We start from the raw sequence: 21,732 nt of genomic DNA on the forward strand, positions 1-21,732 counted from the left end.
CAGTAAAAAAGAAAAATACGCCTTCCTCCTCCACCTCATTACTTTTATACCTTGATTTTTACTTTTTATCTTTTTTTTTTTTTTTTATTATCTTTTGTTCATCCCCTTCTCTTGCTCTGTGACCCTTGTCCATCTTTTCATTTCTCTTCCCAGCGTTGCCCAGTGACTTGAGATATATACTGAATATTTTAAAAACACATTTTTTTTTATTCATTTAATTTATATATATTTTTTTATCCAAAGGTGTGATAGAGTTTATTTATTTATTTTTACAAATATAATATTTATTTTTTTAAATATGATGAAGCAGCAAACGAAGAGTATGTATATATTAACTTGTGGAACAAAAAGAGATAAAAAAAAAATGAAAAAATGTAGCAAAAAAGAGCATAAGATGAAGGAAAAAAAAAATAAAATAAAATTACATGGACCCAAGAGTGTATATCGTCTGAAGAAGATGAAAAAAAAAAAAAAGAGGGGCGGATAAGTTGGTATAGTTTGAAGAACGACGGGGCCGCCTGGGAAGAGTGTGCCCTGAGGGTGGATAAAACGTGAACGGCGGTGTCGGCGACGCCAACTCTCTGAAGTGACCGGATGGCCTTGGTTTCGAGACTCGGTTAGTTACCGCGGGCATTGAAATCCAAACGAGAGAAAATACTTAAACTGTCCTGTCTTTGTAGAACAAGGTGGTATCTCCAATTTTTACCGGCTTTTCAGCTATAAAAACCACAAAAAAAAAAACATGATTAACACACAACTTTATACCCTTTTTTTTTTTATCAATAAAAAATATATTGATTTAATTTTTTCCATCAATTTACCAATGGCATTTTGTAGTTTAAGGTTTTATTCGTTTTTTTTTTCATTCCGGATATTATTGTATAACATGTAAGAAAAAAATGAAAACACATACTTGTATATTACCAATTTGAAACTCGTTGAAACTAAGTGAAGGATAAATTAGCATCTGTTATGAGAAGTCAAAAATAAAAATAAAAAAATAACACTATTAAAATTTATGCCCATTCAGCTTTGAATAAGACATTTTTCTTTTAATTTTTCCACTTTGTTTTTTTTTTAATATCAGTACTCTTCTCATTTAAAATTTGAAAGAAAAAAAACATTAAACTTTTGTAATTTCAACTGTAATTAATATTTAAAAAACAAATATGAGATAAATTTAAATATTAATTTAAATTCTCATATGAAATGTTGATAAAAAATCAGATGCCCTTGTAACAACATGTTCAAATTCAATATATGATAATGCACCATCACCATCAATGTCACTTTCATCAAGTACTTTTTTACATATTGTTGATATTTCATCAGTTGTTAAACCATCTTGAACAATTTGACGGCATGTTTGCTCCAGGTCAGCAATACCCACGACTCCATCACCATCAAAATCTTTATGAAAAAATAAAATAATAACTCTTTTTTTTATTTTGCGAAACATAGATGTATATAATTTTTTTTGAAAAAGGTAGAGAGCAATTTGTAACGGTGTCATTATCATTATCCGCAAAAGAGTGAGAGTATATTTGTGTAAGTGTAAAATACACCTACTCGTATGTTCAAATGCGGATGCAGAAAATTAATAATTGACTTGGGTCTTGTCTTGATTTTTGGTCTTCACAGTGACCCAAAAAATTAACTCTTGCTTTATTTTTTTTTCCATTTGAAATATTTTTATGTTGTTTAAGATTTGAATGATGTTAAAAAAAGAGAAAAAAAAGTTTTTATTATTATTCATTTATATGATTACTTCTTACCATAAATCTTAAAGGCATAAAAAACTTTAAGATCACGAGGCGCTTGTTCAGAAAATACGGACATCATCTCCAAAAATTCCTCGAAGCAAATACCCTCATCTCGTAAATTTTCTTGATGATTATTTTGCCGACAAAAAACAGCATATATTCTTTCTCTAAATGGATTTTCCTAATTTATAAATCAAATATTTAAATTTCATTTTAATAATTTATCATTTATTTTTTTATTATTACCTTTAATTCTGGTATTTTTTCAAGACATGAAAATGGCAAACGTAACTTTGCAGCATCAATTGAAGTCATTGTTTTTGGTACAAATCCTGGATCACCGATTTCTCGAAATCTTTTAAAAATTCTACAAAAAATAAAAACTAATTAATATTATTTTAATTAGAAAAAAATTGCATCAATTAATTACCTGAGAATTTCTTTTCTTGTAAAAAATGTACAATCTTGATAATTATCAAGTTGTTCATCTGAAAATGTTGTCACTTTATTTCCCATTATTAAATATCAACTGGATATTGTGAATTTGTCTGATGAACTGTTAACAATATACTACTGAAATTCAAAGTACCCACAGACAGACGACCCTGATGTTCAATACAAAATAGTTACTAATAACTGGGGGTGTGCCAGGGCGCTCCCATCAACAACATCCACCAACATTTGTATATTTGCCTGACTTAACTGAATTAATAAGTGAAACGCGATGTCTATTTATTATTTTCTTTTTTTATTATCTAGAACTTTGTTTATCATTTCATCTTTATCCAATTGTATTGTACCACAAAACAAGGCATGTTTAAACCAAAAAAAAAAAAATACGTAATAATTTAAAATATTATACATTATGTAATTTGAGAGATGAAAATTGGAGCAGGCAAGATGATGATGATGGGATAGCTTGTTGTTCTCTTTTTTTTGATATTCTTATTGGTTCTTATGTCAGAGTATATACAAAATAAAAAATTGGTTATAAAATTTGAACGAATATAAAAAATAAACAAATAAAACGACCCCGAAGCGTTCGCGTGGCTAAAACCACACCTGTTCGCACCCACGTACAGTAGACATTCAGCTCATGTCAGGCATTTAGATGATATTCCAAACACGCATATTACCAATTACACAAATCAAGCAATCTTTTTAGAGTGTAATTTTCAATGTTGCTTTATTTTTTTTTCATTTTTTAATTTATTTAAATTATCTTTAGTCAGAAATGAAATTATCAAGTAATAATTAATTCAAAATTTACCTTTTTTTTTATTCAACAAAATACATAACTATTGACTTTTTTTTTATGAGTAGAAAAATTGATATAAAAAAAATTTTAAATAATTAGACGTAATTTTCTTCAAATGATTCCTTGGTATCAAGAAGATGATTGAGACATTCAGCCAAGTCATCTTGTTCCAATCCAGCATCTCCAAAAGCATGAAATTTTTTTATATTTTTAATTTTTGATACACGATCATGAAGTGATTCAAACATTTTTGACATTTCACTGGTACTGTGAAGTCCAGCCATAACAGGAATTGTTTTAACAGCTAAAAAAAAATAATAAATAAATCAATAAATAAATAGATAAAGAATATAAAAATGATTTTAAATATTTTTGTATATTTACTTTCACCAACTGGCCAATCAGCAACATCACCATTTTCATGTAAATTATTTTTAAATATTTTTGGATAAGGTGTATCAATTTTTAATGGTTGTGTTGTATTTGTCAAGTACGTAGCAGAAGCATGACAAGAATAAGCCAAATACATTGTCATCATTTCATGTACAGTTTTACAACTGTATGCTGGTTTACCCATTTGTTTTCTTGCATCAATCATTGGTCTTTTTAATCTATCCTCAGGTATACCTCTCAATGAAAAACTTTGCATATTTCTTTCACCACTTATTTCACAATTTGGTGTTAAACTTGTCCACAATGAAGTTTCCATATCATCAAGTATATCAATTAAATCTTTTTTAGCAGTCATTGGAAATGGTAATGATAAACTCATTGCTGCTGCTTTTCTACCTTGTTTATTCATATCAGCACATAAATCAGATAATGCTGAACTAGGATAACTTTTATGTCTATATCTTATTGACAATGTATCCAATGCAGTTGCCAATATTGCTGATGTATGATACTTTGAATTTTGATTATATGATATATTTTCAAATTTACGAGGTGTTTTTGGTGACCAGCCTTCTTCACTGCAACACAATGGACTATATATTGATGAACATTCACCAATTTTTTGCCAAGAAAGAGCAATATTTAATGATTTTATTAAATCATTTATTGATGGTTCATTTATTGTTGAATCAATCAATGGAAACGTTAATATACTTTTTCCATATTCATCATTAAGATGTTCAATACAAGAAGATCCAAGACCACCAAATCCATCAGTACAATCCATTAAAACCTGTTATTAATTTAAATAATAAATTTTATTATTCAATTCAATTTAAATTAATTAATTATATTTTAATTTTTACCTGAAAACCTTGCATCAAATCACATTCTTCAGCATAAGCACGAATTTTATCAGAAAAATCATCTTGAAATTTTTCAGTTTGCCATAAATTTTTACCATAATTATATATATCAAATTTTTTATCATTATCATTGTGTTTATATTCTTTGACAATGTTAATTGTTCTTGGATGAAATCTTGGAACTACATAATCAACCCAACTATCAACTTCATCTTCAAATTCAAATTCAACTTTTTCATTATTTGTTGCATTGTCTTCTAGGCTTTGAATGAATGGTGCTTTTGGTAATTTTTCTTCTTTAGTTATTTCAATATTATCTGAATTCCATAGACACATTGAATCTGGATCTGATGGAGAATCATCCTCATAAAGATTACCATGTTCACTCAAGTAACCAAGTGATCCTTTTAAATCAACTGACAATAATCGAGGTGTAAATGTAACTTCTCTCTAAAACAACAAATACGATCCAGTTGTGCTAATTAATTTTTTTCATATATTAATTTAAACTATATTCATTTAATTTACGTACCTTTGGATTTTGTCCTTCACGATATAAAACATCATGATTTATTTCAGATGGTTTAGATGAATCATAAGAGAAATTTCCCTCCTAATTTATTATTCAAAATAAAAAAAATTAATTACACGTTTTTGTTGTGTCAATGATTAATCTTAGGTTATATTTTTTTATTTATTAATTTACCTGTAAATTCCACCAGTGTGCACCAACGAAATTAGCATAATGACCAAATTGAAGAGTAATTATTTCTCTTGTTGACATTTTTAATATTTATTGGAGTATTATTTATTATTAACTGTTGTGCAATGATTTATTTATTTATTGACAACTCACGTGTGATAGATAAATTGAGCTTTAGAGTTTAGTTTTATTCTAGTTACATTGGAATTACGTTGTTGTTATCAACATGGGAAATTTTTCGTCGTTCAGTTTACTCACCTGAATGACAGCAATGGCGTCTTGATTTAAATTTATCGTGTTGCAACTTGCAAGTCATCTACAAATTTATTTATTTATAAAAATATTAATAATAGATTTTGTCAGGCACAACCTGATCACCAGATGATTGTTCAAAGCATTTTTTTGACTCGTTGAATAGTCAAAGCCCAAAAATAGAAAATTAATTCATTCTATTTTATTATTTTAAAATTAACATGAATAATTAATAATAAATTTAGGATATAATTCAAAAAAATAAATAAATCAATAATAAAATTAGTTGTATAATATTTTTTTTATTAAAATTTTTCTCTCTTTATTCTATAAAATCCTCCATAAGTAAATGAACAAAAACAAAAATTGAATTTTTGATCCAACGATGTCATTACCAATCCATACTTACGTGATTACTGACTGAAAGAAAAATTTAATTATGCACAAATTAATTTTTCCCACCCAACTACTTCAATCGATATCGACGTTAGAAAAAAAATTAAATCAAGAAAAAATAAATAAAAATAAAAACCATTGTTTATATAACAAACATAAATAATATCAAATAAAAATTTAAATAATTAAAAGAATACAAAAAAAAAAAAAAAAAGTAAAAAAAAAAACTAATTATAATCAATAAACCGAACATACTTTTTTTTTTTTTTTTTTTTTTTTATGTTTGTTTGAAAATAGAGACTCACGGTTTTCGGAGTGACGACAATACGGCTTTCATGGATGATAAAATTTTTTTTTTTAAATTGTTCAACTGGAAAAATCAGCTACATGTATATCATCAATTAAATAAGAAAAAAAAATATAATAATGATAAATTGATGACATAGATGTATTGATTAATCATCAGTAATAAATATATTTTTTTTTTGAATTTTAAAATTCCACATTCGCCGCCACTACCGAGGTGTCTGGTGATGAGCACGTTCTTTATCAGCTACTCAAGTGTCCGGCTTCATTATCAGAGGGGTCAGCAAATTAAAACGCCATCAATTCATTAAGTCTTGTTGTACTCTCCTAACTCTGATCTCCAAACAATGAGATCCCCTATGACTCGAGATTCCCACAGCAAATCCGTTCGCGATACAGCAATTCTATCTATCTAATTTTTTTTTTTTTTTTTCTCTCTTTTCACCAGACCACCAACAACCGCATCTCGTTAACAGCAAACAGCATACATCCCCGCTAGTTCCGGACAACAGCTTACTCTCAGCTACCCCATCATCATCATCGGCTACACTCGACACGCCACTCCTTTCCACCGCCTGTGGCACCATAAAATTACAACTTAGTTTCGTGCTACAACTTAGCTGTAGCCATAAGATTTTTTTTTTTTTTTTTCTATGTTTATTTTTTAACGAGTTAATTAATTATTAATTTAGTCTAATTTTTTTTTTCGTTTTAATTCAAGTATTTTTAATTAGTCAGTGTAAATTTGTAAAGAAGAATCGTACAATTAATTGATTTTTTTTTTTTTTTTTTTTTTTTCATTTGTCTGAATGTCTAGTTTAATTTGTCATTTTTTTTTTCAGTGTTTTTGGTCAATTTATAAATTGATTGATAAATATTTTTTTTTTGTTCGTTTGAATTTTGTATCTCAGTACATACTTTATTATAAATGGCAAACGTACATAAATAAACCTGGAAAATTGCTTGTTACAGAAAGGGCAAACTTATCTTCTAAAGAAATTAAAAAAAAAAAAAAAAAATTCATCTATAATTTTAAAAATTCTACAATTATTTTAATTTCTTTTCTCTTTTGTTAATTATTAATATTATTCTTTCAAATAATTAATATGACATGTTAATTAAACGATCTTTAAAATGTTTTTTTTTTTTCTCTTTTATTTTTTATGTATTTATAATAATAATATTTATCATTGAAATTTTTCTTAAATTATTTAATTCATTATTATAATACGTGATTTATTGAGACAAAAATTAAAAATGCAAAAGTTTTAAATTAACTTATTACAGATGTTGCTTTATCCAATTTAAAGAAATTATTGGATTCGCGATGAATCAACTTGTCACGTATAAAAAAAATAAAATAAAAACAATTTACAATTGATAGTAAAATCACGACAAAGCTAAAAAACAAAGTAATTAATTTTTTTTTTATCATATAGTTGCAAATAAAAAAATCAATGATGTGTAAATACTACAGTTAATTTTTGGATTTTATTATTTGAATTGAAAAAACAGTATTTAAAAAGAAAAAAAATAACAAAAATACCGGATCGTGCGTCAATATATGGTTAATTGTGGAAAAAAAAAAAAAAAAATTAAATATATATTTAAGATTTATTTATATAAGATCGATAAATACGAACGTGCTTAAATTTAATTGTGATTTAGGTATGGAGAGTATTGAATATACCTTTTGCGAATTGACTCTGTGAATCCGCAACAAAATATAGTGTCACAGCACGTTCGTCTCAATTGAGTTGTACTCTCATACCAATTGTCAAGTCCCTCAGTCTCTGAAAAATCCAATGAATAATAAATAAATAAATAAATAAACAAAAATATGAAAAAAAAAAAAAAAATATATCAACAAGCTCGTTGACATTTAACTGAATGAATGAATATTTAATAAATCATCAACTAAAAAAAAGGAAAAAAAATAATGATAAATAATTGAGTTAATATTTACCTAGACTTTGAGCGACTCTGTCTTTCTGCAGACTTGCTGCGTGTACGTGATTTACCACGTGAACTTTTGCTATCTGAACGTGAACGTGAACGACTGCGTGAATAAGAACGTTTACGATCACGATCACGACTACGTGATCTTGAACGGGATCTTGTACGTGATCTTCTGCGGTCACGACTGCGACTACGAGATCTAAAAATTATTTAAATCAATAAAACAAAGAATTAATATAAATAATAATAATAATAAATACACAAAAATTTAAATGTATATTTTTACCTTCCACCACGACGACGACTTCCACGACTTCGATGTGGTGATGTTGGTCTTCCATAACGAGCCATTTGAACTCTGAGTTCCCTTCCATCTAATAATCGTCCATCCATTGCATCAAGTGCATCTTCAGCATCACGTTTGTCATAAAATCTATTTTGAATAAATAAGCAACATTAAAATTGAAATATACATATCAATAAAATGGAGTCAATATGACGTCATAATGTAACATCCATATTCCATACTGAGTAAATGGCATGAAAAATAATAATGTTAAAAATAGAGAGAGAGCATGAAGTACTTTGATTAAACAATAATAATAATAAATAAATGACATACCTGACAAATGCAAAACCTCTACTTTCACGTGTAAAACGATCTCTTGGTATGTAAATATCACCAACTTCGCCACAACGTTCAAACACGCGACGTAGATCTTCTGGTGTTGTTCTGTAGGTCAAATTATCAACCTTAAGAGACACCATTCCATCAATACGAGGAGGAGGACGACCATAGCTCATCTCCTCGCGCTTTTGACGTGAAATTTTGGTTAATTTTAATTAACAATATATATATTAAATAACGTTTTACTCAGCAATGAGTAAAACCAAGAACAATTTTAATTGACAGAGAACAAGATGGCGTCAATGATATATATGATTCCAACTTGGACGCGCTTGTGGCACTCCCACTCGTCGACACAAACCAAAATGTGTGCGAATTGGTGTGAATCAGTGTAATGTATACATTTAACGGATGTGTCGTCATTTGCCACCATTGTGACAACGTGAGTCAAAAAAAAAACGCGGCAAATATTTGAAATTAAATTTAAAAAGCCTTTTGTTATGAATTATTTTTTTTTTTTTTATTTTTATCTTGAATTGGCAATGGTTTTTACGATATAATAAAAAAACTAAAATACTTGTCTGCAGATATGATGCAATTTTTCCTGGGAAGCTTGATAACAAGCCAAAAAAATTAAATTTTTGAAACAAAATTGAAAACAAGATATGAAACTTTAAAATTTATTGATAAAAATAATTAAATTTAGAAATTTGAAGAATTTTAATGAAGACTTATTATATCACACTAAAATATCTCGTCAATAATTTTTTTTTTTTTTCTTTTTACTAGTTTTTATAACAGGTATAAATTATTTAAACTCATAAATTTTTTTTATTTTTAATTTTATTATCTTTATTAATCTTTGTTTAAAAAAAAAAAAAAAAAAATTATTAACCAATTTCTCGTTAAATACGTATTTCAAAAATAATATATTTTTTTTTTTCTTAACAAATCACATAAGAGCCAAATAAATAGCTTAAAATGTCTAACAATATTATTTTCTATCATATACAAAAAGAAAAAAAAAAAATTTACGAGAAATACAGTTTTTTTTTTTTTTGTAAAACACTAATTAGTATTTATAAATTGTAACATAAATTAATTAAAATTATCATCATGGAAGGGATTATTTTTTCGCAATTTATTATTTTTTTAAAAACTTTTCTTTTTCATGGCAATTAATGAAATTTTTTTATATATTAACATTATGACAATGGCGTCGTAAAAAAAAAAAAGAAAAAAAAATGTGATGAATTTTTCAATTGCTAATTAACATATATTTTTTTATACAAAAAAAAAAATTATTTATAATAATAACACGCTCACACACACACACAAATGATAATAATAATAAAGTAAAATAATTTTTATTTTTTTATATAGTTTTTAATGAATGACGATATACTTTTTTCAATAGACAAAGTAAAAATAATTTTTTTTTTATTTGTCACTTATACCTAATTACTATTCAACAATTCAAAAATACTTATAACGATACACACAACCTTGAATAATCTCAACAGCTGCTGACTCAAAACATGTCCTAAGTATTTTTTTTTTTTTCACTTATAATTATTATTATCATTTCATTTTAATATTTTTTTTTTAATAAAAAATTATACTTTCAATTTTCATATTTTTCGTTTGTTTGTCTATTGCTTAATGTGATTATTATTATCAATTTTATTTTTTATTTTTTTATTAAATTGTTTTGCCATAGTGCACTTGCACGCAAATTGCATTTTAAATAATTTTTTTTTTATATAAAAATCAATAAGAAACTTGCCGCAGTTAAATTCATCATATCGAAATTTTATTTATAATTTTTTTGTGTATATATAAAAATACATCAGGGCACTTGCAGTATTTATTTTAAAATTAATTCACTGGAGCATTCAACAGGTTTAATCCTGGTTTAATAAATTTTTTATTTTTTTTTATTACAAGTATGTTTTTTTTTAATATAAAAAATAAATTCAGTCAATTAGTTCGGATTAATACTTGCTTGTGACATGAATGAAGTTTTTTTTTTTTTAAATATTTTGCTGCAGTTTTCGAGTGTACAATTTTTATTATTATTTATTTATTTATTAATTATTAAGTTTATTTGTTTTTTTAAATTTATTATTAATTTTCATTTTCATATTATGTACTACCTATGAGTAATATTATTAACAATTGGATCTTTTTATTTTTACAAATTTGCCAGATTTTTGCGTTGATGGACGGAACAAGTGCCATGTGCAATTTTTTTTTTCAATTAACATTTTTTTTATTGATCAACGGAAAGGATCAACCATCCGTATTTATCAATCGAGTATTTTACAAATTATTAATTGTGAAAAAAAAAAATGACTAACAATCGCAGCTATTATTATTGTGGTAGTAAAAAAAAAAAAAAAATCGAAAAAAAAAATACTTGTAATAGTAAAAAATAAATTAAGCCAGTCGCCAAATATCGAAATAATCGAAAATAATAATAATAAAAATTTACAATTGTCTTACATAATGAATGAAAAAAAAATAATAATTAAAAAAACAAAAAGACTGTAAAAATATGTAAAAAAAAAAAAAAACAAAAAAACCGAGTGAATACTTGAATAATTAAGTTTGTATTTTTGTTTTTTTTTTTTTCATTAATGTCATTATTTTTTTCTTTGATTTAAAAATTGTTTAATCATTTAAAATTATATGTTTCAAAAAAAAACTTAGATGCTAAAATCAAAGGTGTGGAATACTGATGTAATAATGATTTTAAAAACAAAAAAAAAAAATATATATTAATTGAAGTTTAACTAAAATTGCCAGCCAAAATTTATTCACAAACCTATGGCGGTGATAATTTCATTTTTTTTTTATTCACAAATAACTTCTTAAATATTAAAAAGACACTATTTTATATATTTAAAATATATTTTTTCATCTTTTTTTTATTTTTTATTATTATTTTTTTTGTATTTAATATCAATCGTAAAATAGCAATACTCATTTCATCATACGTTATATAAAAAATATTGCCTAGTATCAGCATTAGTAGAGAGCTCAATTCTAATTTTATCTTCTATATAAACCTAAGTTGTTTTATATTTTTATTTCAACTATTTTTAATTTATTATTTATAACTATTATTATTCATTTATTTATTTTGTCAATGTAAATATATATCGCACAAATATTTCATGATAATATATATCAAATTGATTATTGTTTTCTATTTTGTTTGTGATGAAAAAAAAATAATATATATAATTGAAAATATTTAAAATAAATAATGATAATAATAATTAACAAAATAAAAATGCCTAATAAAATAACTGTCCATTTAGCAGTCACGCATTTGATAGCCATTTGGTATTTTAATCGTGCTGTGAAAAGTAAAAAAAAATAAGGTCATTTTTCAGATTTTTATCTTTTCATTTTTTCTCATTTTCTTTTTTTTGCATTGATGACTTTGATAGATGTAAAATGTCGGCCACAATTGATTTTATCATAATATTATTCACGATAAGAAGTGCACAATGGAAGAATCACAATTAGTCGCAATAATGCATTGAAAATGAATATTAAAATTACATTGAATTTTTATTTTTAAATAAAAATTCATTTATCAATTGCTAGTTAACATGTTTCTCTTTCATAATCGTAACAATATTAATATTTAATTATATAAATATTTTTCTAATATACATGTTTTTTTATTTTTCTTTTTATAATTATTATTATTATTTTGTTTATAAGGCTCCATGGATAAAAACTATGTCTAAAAAATTTATTAATGTTTATCAATGCTTCAAGTATTTTTTTTTTTTTTTTTTATACAAATATATGGTTTTTTTTTTTTTTCATCTAAAATACATTATTTTCGGCCAATTTTTAATTACCAACCAGACGCTTTGTATTATGAGAAATATTTTTAAAAAAAATATATTTATTATATTTAAAAATACGTAAGTTGATGAGTGAATTTTTTAAAATAGTTTTTTTTTTTTTCTTTCTTTTGTGTTTGATGTCCTTAACTATATATCTATGTTACAAAGACTAAAAACTATTTTTGGCAAAGTTATTTAGGTATATGACATTAGAATTATTAAACAATTACATCAGTAAATGCACTGGCCATAGATTTTTTTATTTCCATTTTTGTTATTTACTATGTCAGAGTTTCTTTAGTACCCGGCTATTATCAGTTGTCTGTACAGTTTAATTTTCATAAAGAAAAAAAAAAAGAAAATAAATAAATAATTTATGTTTATTAGTGGTGGTATTGGCCGAATAAAAATGATTTTAGCTTGAAGTTGATAACATTAATAACCAAGCAATAATTTCATTTATCTTATCATCTTTTCAAATTTCTTTTTTTTTACATAAAAAATAAATACTTTTTTGTGGTTGTATATTTACTGTAGTTTTTGCACATTTCTGGCACTTTTATTTTCAATTATGTTATTTTATTATTTTTGTTTCTTTAATGTATCTCGTTTCTTTGTTTGTCAATGAATTCACTCACTCAGTCATTGATTATTATTATTGCTTTCTTTTTTCTTTGTTTTAATTTTATTTAAGTACATTATTAATATTCAATTTTTTTTTTAACGCAGCACAAATTGTGCAAGATAATGTTTTTTATTATTTAAAAAAATAATTATTTATAATTCAACATTAATTTAGTATTCTGTTAAGCATATAAAAATTGAATTTTACACTTTTTTTTATTTATTCTTAAATTATTCAGTAAGTAAGTCTCCGTAATTTTTTAATTATTATTCTCGGGTTTTTCTTTTAAATAATAATAAGAAAAAAACACAGTTTTAAATGAGATAATGTAATTTTTTTTCATACTGATAATAAGTGATTAAAAATCACAAATTAAAGGTATAAAAAAATTTGCTTATCTGCATTTAAATGTCTTTTTTTATCATTATTGAATTAGTTTTATTTTTAAAATTACCCGAGAAACAAGTACACTTTTGAATGTTTATACTTTTAAAGACAAAAAAAAATATATAATATAATATAACTGGGTCAACATGTGCATTAAATACTCGCTATAACAAACTTTATTTATTTATTTTTTTTCTTTTCAATTATTATTATTTTATTTTTAAGAAATTTCATTATTAAAAAAATATGATTGCTCAACGGTATATCAGCAAGCAATAAAACAAATTGTCGAATAAGTAATATTTTTTATTATTTATCCTGCGTTCAAATTCAATTATTCGATTTCAAAAATTCAACGTTTTAACAATATATTTAATTAACTGTTAAAAAAAAAAAACATACGCCAAGGCAAATAAAGAAAAAAAACAGCAACAGTTGAGAAAAAAAAATGAACAAACTGCATTTTTATATGCACAACTACTTACTCAAATTAAAGAGTGCAAATTAATTTCATTGTACAAAAAATTTTGTATAAAAAATATTACATGTTATAAAGCATGTCTTATTAATGAGTAAATTAACACACCCATACCAATTTTTATTCAACACATTATTTTGTTGTTCCTCTATCATTTTTTCTACGATTAAATGATTAACCATGTGGTTTTTTTTTTATTTTCTTTTTTCGTTTTATAATACTGGTGATTTTAATATCAATTTATGAGTAGTGCACTGCACCACGGGCCACGTAGTCTTATTTTGTTTAAAGTATAATGATTATTTTTTAAAATCATTTGATGCTCGAAAATAAATAAATAAATTAAAAATTAAGAAAAAAAATTCAAGCAGAGAGCATATTGTGTTTTTCGTAATTAAAAAAAAAAAAAAAAAACGACATATGAGGTAATACCGATGTAGAGAGCTGGATGATGACTAAATGAAAAATATAAAATAATAATACAATAAAACAGATTAATTAAAAAAAAAAAAATCTTGAACTGTATATAATCAGTGCTGATCTGCCAGTGAGTATTTAAAAATATCTTGTTATTTTGTTGATAAATAAGTATAATTAAGTTATCAGTGTGCTTCTTCCGAGAGTGTTGTTGATACAAGATTAAGTGGTAAATCAGACATATTTTCTTCATCATCATCATCATCATCATCATCGTCATCACCATTCTCTGAATCATTTTTTGATTCTTCTTTAATATGCTGTGCAAAATTAATGACATCAGTTTTTTTTGATCCGGTAATACTAGTATCACGTGATACACGACTAGCAAGATCTACTGAATACATGTGAGGTGTACTCACGTGCATCATATATGATGACAATGGTAATGGATAATTAAGTTGTCCAGTTGATGAAGGTGGAAGTGTACCACCACCACCACCAGTTAAATGTGGTGGTGTTAATGCTGCCATCATTAAATGTGGTTGTATTTGTCGTCGTAATGCTGCAAGCATATCAGCACTTTCAGCATCCATTTGATCAGTTTGACTTGGTATTGATTGTTCTTTTTCTATTTAAAAAAATAAAATATATATTAATAAAATAATTAATTGATATTTTTATTTATATTATAAAATAAAAAACAACTTACTCCTATGTCTTGTTGGTTTTTCACCTTTTGGTCTACGTCGACGTGTATGAATTGTATCCCTTCTCATTGTAACTGGTCTATTAATACCATGAAGTTTCCAATAAAGACCACACGCATTACAAACCATTTCACCTTTCATATTACGTCGCCATATTGTTGTTGTCATTGTTCCACAATTTGTACAAGACATATCAACTTTTTTAGTCATATTACCACTTTGTGAATCAAACTGTTGCTTTTGATCATCTACCTGTAGATTATAATTTACATAAATTAAATAATATTACATTATTTTTGTTTTTATTAACAAATATTATAATAAAACATTATTATTATTTACTTTTCCCTTTAACGTATTTGACCATGATGCAAAATTGAGTGCTTGTTCATCAGTTATATCATTTGAATAATTCATAACATCAGGACTTGTTGGTGCTTTACTTGGATAGCTTTGTTTTCTTCTTCCTTTTGTTTCTTTTCTACCGACACTAGCTGGACTTGAAGGATTACTATCCATCGATGCACTCTATTTTTCCAAAAAAAAAAACATAAAAAATAAATAATACAATATAAAAAAAAAAACAAGAAAAAGGAAAAAAAAAATTGGTTGAATTGTGGGAGTGATTTGTCACAGTTAACAATATCTTAAAATCCCAAATTCTCGGAAGTGAATATTCGTTGAGTAGATTTAAAAGCAGGTACATATGGAAAATCCTTCTTTTCAATTCCACCGAAAATATAAAGGATAAAACCAAACAGATAAAGGAGTGAGTGAAACAGATAGATAGTAGAAATGAATTTAATATGAAAGAACGAATCTTAACAAATGAATGAGTGAAAAAAAGAAAAAATAAAGGCACTGGTATGCCTATTATCAGAAATGGAATTCATCGTAATGGAAAATTGAACAAAGCATTAAAAAAAGGAAAGAAAAAAAAAAAAAAAAATCTTTTAGTTTAGAAATGGAACCTTCTGCACTATAAACTTGAAGCAAAAAAAAAAAAATCAAATAAATATATATAGTAAAAAAGAAATAAAAGAGAAAAAAAAATATATAAAAGTGTCGAGTTTTATTTTTCCAAAGTTTTGCGAACACAAAGAAATATCCTAAAATCCATTGAGATCAGGCTAGACTTATCTGAACATCTGTTAACAGCGGGTTGACAAGGTATAAGGTCCGGTTTTTCTTTGGTACCAATACATACATATACAACAATCATAAAACTATCGTAAAAGCTTTGCCTTTTTCTAGTTATCTATTATCTTTTAACGTGGTTTATGCTGAAGGTAGCAGCTACGCTTGGAATATTCTAACATACCTGAACAGGGCAGGTGGCATTTTTTTCAATAGACCAAACTTCCCAATGATTGGATAAGAAAAAAAAGGGGGACAAGAGGAGAGAATATTTTTTTTTTTTACACCCTGAAGGGTCACCTAAGTCTTTCTCTATCTAACTATCGTTTTATGCTTCAACTTAAAAAATTCTATCTACTATCAACAATGTATACCTGAAGAAATCTCAAAATGTACTATTTGCATCAAACAAACATCAAATACATTTTTTTGATTCTTATATTTTTTTTTCTTGTTAACTATTTGCTCCCTTTTTTTTTTAAATATTATTATTTGACTAGTCCTACTTGTAGAACTATATTTAAAAAGTTTTTTTTATTTACACAAATACTTTAGTTAAAATTTACGCATGAAAAATCCGGAAGTCAAATTATACTCGTAAAAATTTTCAACCCAAAAGTTAAAATTATTTTTGAATAAATATTATTTTAAGGTTTTTCATTTTAATACATTTTTTTTCTTTCCTTTCGCCACCTTTTTCGAGATTTTTTTTCTTATTTTTATTATAAAAAAAAATATTAAAATTAAATATGTCTCACCTTATTTTCAAGTGATTGTATGTTGGTACGATTGCCAAGTATTGAACAATCTGTTCTTTCAATAACTGTTCCTTGGGTATCACGATAAAATTTAATTTGAGGTGATACACGATCACTGTCAACAGCAGTTATACCAATTTGTCGATTATTTATTAATGAACGTAATAAATTTGTAGCTTCACCAGTAAATCCATTATTTAATTTTTCACCATTTGTTCGTGTTATTTCCAAGCTCCTGTTGCTGTAAAAATTAAAAAACAAAATTAATTAAATTGCATTAATATATTATCATATATTAAAAGTGTTTGATATTTCTATTTTTCTAAAGTGATGATATCACTATTAATTAATTATTCAATCTTGATAAACGGTCATTATTATTTATAGAATATATATATCATGTGAATAAATAATAAAATGGTAATTTAAAATTGATAAAATATATAACTTACTTAGCAAGTGCTTGCCAAAGTTTTGTTGCTTCTTGATCAATATTTGTATCTGAACAATTACTTTCAGGTGTATCCATACGATTAACTGGACTTTGATTTGGTGAATTAATTTTTGAATTATTATCATGATAATTATTGTCATCATTTAATTTAATTTTTTTACTGATAGTCATGTCATATCCATTTTCATCAGCATCAATATTATCATTATCATCACGATCTTCAATTTCAAGTCTATCTGGATCTGTACTATTTGAATATGTATCATCATCTGGTTCACATTTTATATTATCTGATTCTTTGCTATTTTTAACATTATCATCATCAACATCTTCATCATCATCATGATCATCATTATCTTTATCATCTTCATTATTATCTTCAACATTATTTTTTTTTCGTAATTCAATATTATGTGATTGTGTTTGAGGTAATATATTTTGATTTATATTTTCACTAAAAAGAGTTTTATTCAATTCTATAAATGTTTGTTGAGGTGTTGGATCTGTTATTTTGGCAGTAGATTGATAATTTTCCTGTTATAACAAAAATAATAATAATTTAAAAATAAAATAATAATGATTAAAATTTATTTTTAAATACAAGCTTATGTTTTTTTTATTTATTTCATTATTTTGAAATAAGAGAAATTATTATCTGATGATATATACATTAAAAAAGTGCAATTGCACGTGCTTGCAAATTCTGAGTATTTAAATTTATAATCGTCAGCAGATTGTGCCAAGTTGTGCAAAGTTTCGTAACTGATATCCTTTATTATTATATATTTTATTTTATCAACTTGTTTAAGACAGGTGCAATAAAATAAATATAACATAAGCAAGAATCAAAAAAATAAAAATTTAAAAATATAATACCTGATTGTCAGGTGTTGAAAATTGCTTGGCATATTCCAGGTACTGTTTGAGTATAACATCTGATTTGTTTGATACTTCACGAAAATTATGAAGTACATCCAACTTGTATACACATCGATGACAAATAATTGGTGGTAAATTGTCTCCATTATTGACCTAAAAAACAAAAAAAGAAATTAATAATTAAAATGTAATATTATCATGAGCACCAGCAGCAGCAGCAGCAGCACCAGTTGTTGTTAATAAATAATATATTTTTCTTCATTTATAAATATATACATATTGATCAAATGAAAAAAGTGAAAGACCATCATGAGGAACAATATAAAAAAAGAGAGAGAAAGATAAGAGAGAGAGAGAGAGAGATATTGGTTATCAAGATTTTCGATTCATGAACAATGATCAAACACATACAGACAAACATTATATTACAAAGAAAGACGACGACGCTGTGGGGTACCCTTGTTTCTCTTTCTGAATCTCAGTCTTTCCTCTTCTTGACAAGAAGTGTTCAGGCATTCTCAGTTGTCTCAGCGTGTGAAACCTGATAAGAGGGCGATCCAAATAAGGAGCTCGATCCCTCGTAACGGCGTATCTCAGTGTGCGTATGCCCCGTTGCGGGTGCTACACCGCGAAAAGAGATCGTTCGTCGAGGACAGAATGAAAAAGAAAGGGAAGGAAACAATAAAATGAAAAAAAAAAAAAAATTATATATAAAAACTATATAAAAAAAATAAAATATCCAAAGTAAACTAAAGAATAAAAGGATTGAATTGAAAACGAGCAAAAAAAAATAAACAAAAATAACGTAAAATAAAGAATAAAAATTTTTTTTTTTTTTTTGATAAAAAGAAGAGAGAGGATGTAAACCCACAGGTACAATTTCGTTTCCGTCTCCTCTCGTTTTTTTCGTCGTCCCTGATGGAGAATGGGTTACAATCATTTGATGTTGTTGATGGTAGTAGTGCTGATGATGATAATGATGATGGTGGTGGTAAAAGTAATGGAAGGGCTTATCACTGCCATTTTAAATTGCCATGCTTGGCTTATCTTCACGACACATCTCTATCTTTTCTTTTAAATATATACCTTCTTTCACTTATTCACTCTCTCTCTCTCTCTTCTTTATTTTATTTATAATATTTTTTCTCTCTTTCGATATCTTGCCAAACTTTCACCCTGATGTCTCCACATATATTCACATACAATTTACAATTCTCAACAAATAAATTTTCAAACGCACTCATTACACACACACATACATGTATTTGTGTTAATGATTTTTTTTTTTTTTACTCATTTATTATCATTATTAATCAAAACTTTTATATACACGTGAAAGAAAAATTGAGAGTAGTTCAAAATGAGTAGAATGAAAAAAAAAAACAGTTATATATGTGATGATGATGATGTGATGATGATGATGATGATAAAGAGAGGGACAATGACGGCTGGTTGTGTTGGCTTGCTTTTCTCTCTTGCTCATTCGACTTAAGCATTTATAAGAAAAAAAGAAGAAAAAAAAAAATTATATATATACATTTTATATTCGAGTGAAGCAAGCCAACGAGATCTCGACTTAATATACCTATACCACTACCACGGGGGCCCCCAGATGTTGCGTCTATTTTCGATAACTCCACGTATTAATGAGCACAATTCCCATACGTAAAAAAAAAAAATTAACTTTATTGAATTCAAGTTAAAGATATATATAAGTTTAAAATAACTGTAACAACATATTCAGTTGTGTTATCTCGTCTCTCTTTGTATATTTGTTTTTTATTATTAATTAAATTTATTTAGTTTATTTATTTATTTATTATATCTTACCGCAATTGAGAGACATGTCAAAATTTTATCAGCATAATTACGCTGTGTCCCTTCCTCTTCAAATATGGACAATTTTACACCGTCCGATGATAAACAAAGGCGACACAGCTCGTAAAACTTGGGCGGTACATTGAACATAATTATTCCAAAAAACCAAAGTTGTAATAAACAAATAAAAAATAATAATAACACAAACACATAAATATTACACATACACTGATGAAAAATAAATAAATCAGTTGACTGAATTCACTAAATTTTCACATAACTTGACACATTTTTTTTTTGCTCTTTATTTTTGTTGTTGTTATTTTTTTTTTTTTTAAATTATTATTATTTTATCATAAAATAATACAATTATATTTTATTATAAATTTAAAATAATAATTGTAACACTGGTTTAAAAATAAACGAGTCATCGATGCTCATTAAACTTTTTTTTTTTTATCAAAAAAATTTTGTAATTTTTGTATTTATTCTTAAATACACACACACATACACAAACAATTAATTTTCCCTTGCGTCTTAATTTTTTTTTTTCTTTTTTTTAATTTTTCACTGACACTACACGTATATTTAATTTAAAAAAAAAAAATTATTTATCATTTCCTTGTTTTATTTTTTGAAATAAAAAAAAAAAAAAATTTCTTTGTTTTTGTTTATATTAAAATATAATCAAAATATGTGTAAATAATTTTTTTAATACATTAATCGGTATATACATATATAAATAGATGATAATGATAAAAAAAAAAAGTAAAATAAAAAAAAAAAAAAATTGTTTTAAAAATAAAAATAATGTGACGAATAGAGAGAGGCTTGATCACTTATCACAGTCACCGTGGCGGCTCATTGTCAGAAACGAGTAGGCACAGAGGCACACTGTACACATACACAACATTGTTCAATCTTGTGTATACACTGATACTAACGATAGTCCAACTGTTGAGTGTGTGTATGTGTATGTGATCACCAAAAGACGAATGAGTAGGGAAAATCAAGACGAAAAAAAAAGGGAAAGGGAATTAAAATATTATGAGTACAAGTGAGATAGACTGTGTAAATAAAAGAGAAGGGGGACGCTTCTTCGCGGAGAAATACACCACACATACACACACTGATAATATATATTTTTTTTTATTTATTTTTAATTTCTTTTAGGTACGTGGTTATTTATTTTTTTTTTAAATTTATTTATTTATTATAAAAATTAATTTCACTTGTTGATTATTTTTTTTGTTATTATATAGTTGTATATATATATTTTATTATTTTTTTATCACTGATATTATGCTTTTTTGGGAGTACGACTCCTTTTTTTACCCCGTTTTCTCTTGTCTCCATGGGTCCTCGCTCAACACCGAGCTACTCTCAGCCTCCATATGCTCTCTGACAATGTTGGACAAAGTGACGTCCGGGAGGGAGCCACTATCGTATCTTTTTTTTTTTTTTTATTATTATTATAATTATACATGATATCGTCACTTTTACCAACACTAGATTTTATTTAAATTTAAAAAACATGTATAATTTATATTTAGAAAAACAATTTTTTTATTTTTTCATTTTATTGTTGTTATTTAAAAATTAATAAAGAAAAAAAAAAAAAATTTCATTAATTTTGATAATTTGGAGTAAATTTAATAAATGGAGTAATTGATAAT

General features: G+C 25.6%; 4 protein-coding genes across 6 annotated transcripts; all 4 read right to left on the reverse strand.

The window, feature by feature from the left end:
- Nucleotides 1-1,192: 1,192 nt before the first annotated feature.
- Nucleotides 1,193-2,321, reverse strand: LOC122852915 (calcium and integrin-binding family member 3). Its single transcript, XM_044153040.1, has 4 exons — nt 2,194-2,321; nt 2,010-2,130; nt 1,776-1,944; nt 1,193-1,410 (listed from the first exon to the last, which is right to left on the reverse strand). Exons 1-4 carry the CDS (start codon nt 2,277-2,279, stop codon nt 1,193-1,195), a joined length of 594 nt encoding a protein of 197 aa, XP_044008975.1. The 5' UTR covers nt 2,280-2,321.
- Nucleotides 2,322-3,017: 696 nt separating this feature from the next.
- Nucleotides 3,018-7,729, reverse strand: LOC122852916 (protein misato). 2 transcript variants are annotated; one of them, XM_044153042.1, is made up of 7 exons: nt 7,628-7,729; nt 5,937-6,512; nt 4,987-5,655; nt 4,813-4,893; nt 4,281-4,730; nt 3,406-4,207; nt 3,018-3,325 (listed from the first exon to the last, which is right to left on the reverse strand). In XM_044153042.1, exons 3-7 carry the CDS (start codon nt 5,062-5,064, stop codon nt 3,117-3,119), a joined length of 1,620 nt encoding a protein of 539 aa, XP_044008977.1. In that variant the 5' UTR covers nt 5,065-5,655; nt 5,937-6,512; nt 7,628-7,729; the 3' UTR covers nt 3,018-3,116. The 2 variants fall into 2 exon arrangements, with proteins under 2 accessions (XP_044008977.1, XP_044008976.1); XM_044153041.1 differs by having other exon boundaries at nt 4,987-6,512.
- Nucleotides 7,296-8,895, reverse strand: LOC122852917 (serine/arginine-rich splicing factor 2). Its single transcript, XM_044153043.1, has 4 exons — nt 8,519-8,895; nt 8,183-8,329; nt 7,904-8,095; nt 7,296-7,730 (listed from the first exon to the last, which is right to left on the reverse strand). Exons 1-4 carry the CDS (start codon nt 8,698-8,700, stop codon nt 7,724-7,726), a joined length of 528 nt encoding a protein of 175 aa, XP_044008978.1. The 5' UTR covers nt 8,701-8,895; the 3' UTR covers nt 7,296-7,723.
- Nucleotides 8,896-12,422: 3,527 nt separating this feature from the next.
- Nucleotides 12,423-21,271, reverse strand: LOC122852921 (transcription factor elt-2-like). Of its 2 annotated transcripts, XM_044153049.1 has the most exons (8): nt 20,069-21,271; nt 18,236-18,391; nt 17,358-17,893; nt 16,906-17,146; nt 15,353-15,538; nt 15,013-15,262; nt 14,723-14,931; nt 12,423-14,620 (listed from the first exon to the last, which is right to left on the reverse strand). In XM_044153049.1, the coding sequence occupies exons 1-8, from the start codon at nt 20,279-20,281 to the stop codon at nt 14,486-14,488; spliced, it is 1,926 nt and encodes a 641-aa protein (XP_044008984.1). In that variant the 5' UTR covers nt 20,282-21,271; the 3' UTR covers nt 12,423-14,485. The 2 variants fall into 2 exon arrangements, with proteins under 2 accessions (XP_044008984.1, XP_044008983.1); XM_044153048.1 differs by having other exon boundaries at nt 12,423-14,931.
- Between the last annotated feature and the right edge of the window lie 461 nt (nt 21,272-21,732).

This window comes from Aphidius gifuensis, linkage group LG3, assembly GCF_014905175.1.
Source record: "Aphidius gifuensis isolate YNYX2018 linkage group LG3, ASM1490517v1, whole genome shotgun sequence".
In the NCBI taxonomy this organism is placed as follows: Eukaryota; Metazoa; Arthropoda; class Insecta; order Hymenoptera; family Braconidae; genus Aphidius; species Aphidius gifuensis.